The following is a 4,663-nucleotide window of genomic DNA, read 5'->3' on the forward strand; positions in this document are numbered from 1 at the left end:
TAACTCTCTTAAAAAACTCCTTTGGGAGTGCTGAGAATGATGTTTCTGATGCAAGAACTGCATCAAATAATCAAAGTGATGAACGTCTAGCCAAGAAAGAAAGCTGGCAGCTCTGCAGCTCTCCCTTTGTAATTCTCTCCCTCTCACGTCTACATTTTCTCTAACAATTCATATGTCCTGGAAAGTCTCACGTCATTTGCACAAAAGCAGGTGCACACTACATGCCTTTCAGACAAGGTAGGATTTGTTTGCACATCTTTGGGGTGTGCACCAGCAGCTGTGAAGCCTGTCGCAATAGCAGACAGTCTATAGTGCAGCGTGACACAGTAAATGGGCTGCAGGGTGGATTCTGACAGGTCATTTTACTTTTACTTCTGCGTTTAGAATATCTAAGCTAAAGTTCACCGTGATGCATCAATGCTCCCTCGAGTGTGTGTGTGTGTAGAAAGAGATTGTTCTCATTTTAAAACACAAATACCATCATACCCGACCAGATAAGTCATGGTGAAGAATGCATCCACATGCTGATGAGTTTCAAACTGATTGTTGCACTTACAGGTAAACTTGTGTATATTATCCTGATGTGCTGCCACTCTGTGAAGCACGTTTTGATGTGAGTTTGAAAAAGATCATTAGCTTTGTGAATATAAACAAAGATAAAGTTTGAATGAATAAAAAAATAATATCGTCTACACTGCTCCACCTGCAACCATCCACCCTCAGGCTTGTTTGTTAGGCCATGAGCAGACCTTCCCCCTTTCAGGAATGTAAACTGTGTTTGTGTTGTCCATGAAACACAGCACACAGTGCAAATACAGCGAGAGCAGATGGTGAGAGTTTTCAAAGGCATTTGAAACTTAGCCTGAACTAATGTCCTCGGGAGTTTGGTGCAGAGTGGAAACTTTTTTTTCTACTTGGGAACTATTTCAGCATTCAGTCTGATAATTGGAACTCAGAGCATAGATGAATGCTACAACATTTTTGCTACTTTACTGGATTTTCCTGTCTCTCCTGGTCTTCTGTTCTGCTGCTTCTGGAGGTGAAATCTGAATTTATTACATTCTGTTTCATGTTTAAATGTTTTGTTTTTAATCTAGTGAATGTTTGACTATTTCACTTAAAGTGTGTTAAATTTGTCACCACTTCTCATCAGCTGATTTCAGATTGGTGTCAACTGAGTTGGCTGCAATAGAACAAACATGTTTTAGTCAGACAAGAAGGATAAAAATCTACAAAAAACATTAAAGCATTCAATTTAAGCTGTACCCCAGGGGGGCTTTCAAAAGTGGTCTGTGTTTTTAAAAAAGAAATAAAAAAGAATAATAATAACAATAATGGAAATTGTGTGCACAATATCTTAACATGGATAATCTCAACACATGGCAATAAATTAAAAAAAGACATATAGGTCAATTAACAGAGGATTAGACATTTCACAGTGGGCCTATTTTAAATTTTACCACCGATTCACCTCAAAAACACCTGCAGTGCGTGCACCAAACACCAACGTGACTTCAGCCCTGCAGCTTGTCTAGGCTGCAAGGTCACTTTTTACCTGAGCTGTCAATGTTGGTGCTCCAGATTAACTGGTTTTTACATCAGATGGCTGACTTCTTTACATTTCTTTACCTCACAGTCTTTAATCTGATATTTCCAGTTCTCTGAAATGCAGAAGTGTCAACATTACCTTCAGATAACAAAGCAAATTATACTGATTAAAATATTTTTAATGAAGTTAAAATAAATGTGTTTCTGTGAAATAAATCACAAGCCAACATCTTCCTTCTGATGCCACCGATCAGATCAACAGAGACCAGAGTTTAATCCTTTTAGTTCCTTTTTAAAATCACTATAGTGTGCATTGTAAACATGACTCAAAGTTACTGTAGTCATCCTGATTGAAAATGCTGAAACATTTTATAAGACAGAAATCCTTAAATCTTTTTAAATAGAAGATTCCAATGATGAACAGTGAGGTTAATCAGTTGTACAGGTGAACAGTTGTACTTTGACCTTTAACCTCTCTGATCTGTGTTGTTTCCTCTTTCAGAACACAAAATCATCACAGCTGAGTCTGGACAGAACATCACTCTGACATGTCGAGCTCCAAACAACAACAACATATTTGTGGAGTGGAGAAGAGCTGACCTGGATGAGTATGTCTTTTTGTACAGCGATGAGGGGTCTGTACTTGAAGACCAGCATCCATCTTTTAAGAACCGGGTGGATCTGCAGGACAGACAGATGAAGGATGGAGACGTGTCTTTGATTCTGAAGCATGTGATGATTGCTGACAGTGGGACATATGAGTGCCGTGTCATCCAGAGAGGATACAGCCACAAGAAGGCCGTCATTAAGAACAAGCCTATCTGTATCATGGACCTGAGTGTTGATCCTGCAGGTGAGTGAGTAGAGGTCATTGTGTTTGTGATCAGAGGTGAAGCTGTTTGATAGTCTCTGATGAGACTTTGTAGAAAGTAGCTCACACCTTTTCTCTCCTGCAGGTCAATCAAGAAGAAATGAAGAAGATGGATCTATTGGATGGAAAGTTGCTCTGTCAATTTTCTGTCTACTTCTTGTTGCTGCTGTTGCTGTTTTTATGTACAGAAAATGTTAATAACAACAGAGTCGGGGTTCAGAGCAAACTCCTGTTTAAAGAAATAATGTGACTAAAACTCAAACCTCTGATGAGCCTCTCATTGGATCTTTGTCAAGAGACAAGCTAGACGAACACTTGTTCACACCACTTATTATTTTTTTTAATGCTTTGTAATGAATAGTGAACTGCAGCTACAATAAGTTGAGTGATTAGTGCAATTAGTGTGACTGTTACAAAACCACAAACATCATGGTAAATGGCCTGTATTTATATAGCGCTTTTCTAGTCCCTAAGGACCCCAAAGCGCTTTACATATCCAGTCATTCACCCATTCACACACATCATAAGCCCAGTTTCTACATGTGAGAAAATGAATCAGAGCAAAGCAGGAAGAGCTTGCTTCAAGCACATGTTCATTAACACTCCAGCACTTTGACACAGTTTTTATCACAGTCCTCTGCAGGCTGGGAGCGGCTATGAAGTGAAACTGGGAAGCAACACTGCCTCCATGAGGCCAAACTGCAACCAGACACCTCTCATCAAGCAAACTGTTCTTAATGGAAGATCTTCAACATGTTTTTTTAAACATCTAAAACATTTAAGGTGCAAAGTCTTTGACCTCGTTTTGTTTTTGTTTATTGCAGCAGGAATTGAGAATTATTCAGACCAAGCAACATAAATTAAATCTACTGTGGTCTATTTTTTCTAGAAGCTTGTGTGAATTGTTGGCTCAGTTTCCTGTTGTTAGCTAACAAGAGTGGAAACTGCTGTGATCTTCTGAAAGACCACTTTCAGCTCAGAGTAAACTGACTGCACTTTTGTCAAATGGTCAATCTTAAACCCCTAAAATTAGAGAAAGAAGTTCCTTTTTCTATCACACCTTCCATACAAGGCAATTAAACTCATTCTCTGAATAGCCCCTGAGGACTTTACACTTTCTTGACTCCTCTTCTGTCACTTGTTACTAGGCAAGCTCAAATGCAGTTAGAAGCTAAATGAATTCCAGGCCTTTGGCCTGGCCTATGTTTAAATCATGTATGTTTGTAAGCGTGAATGTTGTTTATCCTTCTATTGCTCCAAGTCCCCCCAATATATCGACTGAGACATCACGCTCATCGAAGCTTATGACCTTAAATGGACTGAACATCAACTCTGTCAATGAGCACAATCATGCAATGTATGTATACAATGATTATAGCTGCACCTGTAATGAAAAGGTTAATATGGTGACAAACATCTCAATGCAGTATCAATGCTGCAGGTTATATTATTAATGCAATGTTAATAATGCAGGTTATATTGTAGCAGTAAAATAATTTATTTTATTTCCAGACTTATTTTCAGATTATGTGGTTTTATTACAGGTGTTTTTGCTCAAATGTAATGTAATACACTCACATGTACATAGAGGTTTGTAGTCAAAGTACTTTTGTCTACACGCTGTTGAGAAATCAGTTTCACCCCGGTTTTTTTTATTCTTCAGACATCCAGAGACGGCACCGGAACTCAGTAGTCATTTCACAAAACCTTTATTCATCTTTATTCATCTTCATTTAAGCATGCATCTTCTAGAAGGGAAGACGTGCAAGGCCGGTGTCCCTCTGCAAAATCTTCCCTCCTTTGTCTGTGAAACGCAGTTTTGTAGAAGTGACCCTATCATAAAACCCCCATGGTGTGCTGCAAACTCTGTGTTTGTATGTGTATGCACGAGCACGTGAGTGCCTGTGTGTGCGCGTACACACGTGTCTATGTGAGTGCACGTGAGTGACTATAAGCGCATACCTGTGTGTATGTGAATGCACGTAAGTGAGTGCGCATGTAGGTGTGGGTGCGCCGTAACAGTTAAAGCACTGTGTGTGTGTCTCTGTATACGTGACTTCCTGCCGGTCATAAAAGTCTCCTCACCCAAGCTACACCAAATTCCTCTACACAACATACAAAACAGAGTTAACATATTACAAACACTGAGACCCCCACTCTGCATCCACTGGGCCATTGGCCTCTTGTTGTCTTACATTTACAGATAAGCATGTGGAGAGTCTCCTGCAAACCTACTTCTAAGTT

At 39.4% G+C, this 4,663-nt stretch overlaps 1 protein-coding gene across 1 annotated transcript; it reads left to right on the forward strand.

Annotated features, from left to right (window-relative positions):
• Positions 1-802: 802 nt before the first annotated feature.
• On the forward strand, positions 803-3,924 carry LOC102081745 (programmed cell death 1 ligand 1-like). Its single transcript, XM_005462130.4, has 3 exons — positions 803-1,039; positions 2,051-2,401; positions 2,505-3,924. Exons 1-3 carry the CDS (start codon positions 964-966, stop codon positions 2,615-2,617), a joined length of 540 nt encoding a protein of 179 aa, XP_005462187.1. The 5' UTR covers positions 803-963; the 3' UTR covers positions 2,618-3,924.
• Positions 3,925-4,663: the final 739 nt, after the last annotated feature.

Source organism: Oreochromis niloticus, linkage group LG3, assembly GCF_001858045.2.
Source record: "Oreochromis niloticus isolate F11D_XX linkage group LG3, O_niloticus_UMD_NMBU, whole genome shotgun sequence".
Classification (NCBI taxonomy): Eukaryota; Metazoa; Chordata; class Actinopteri; order Cichliformes; family Cichlidae; genus Oreochromis; species Oreochromis niloticus.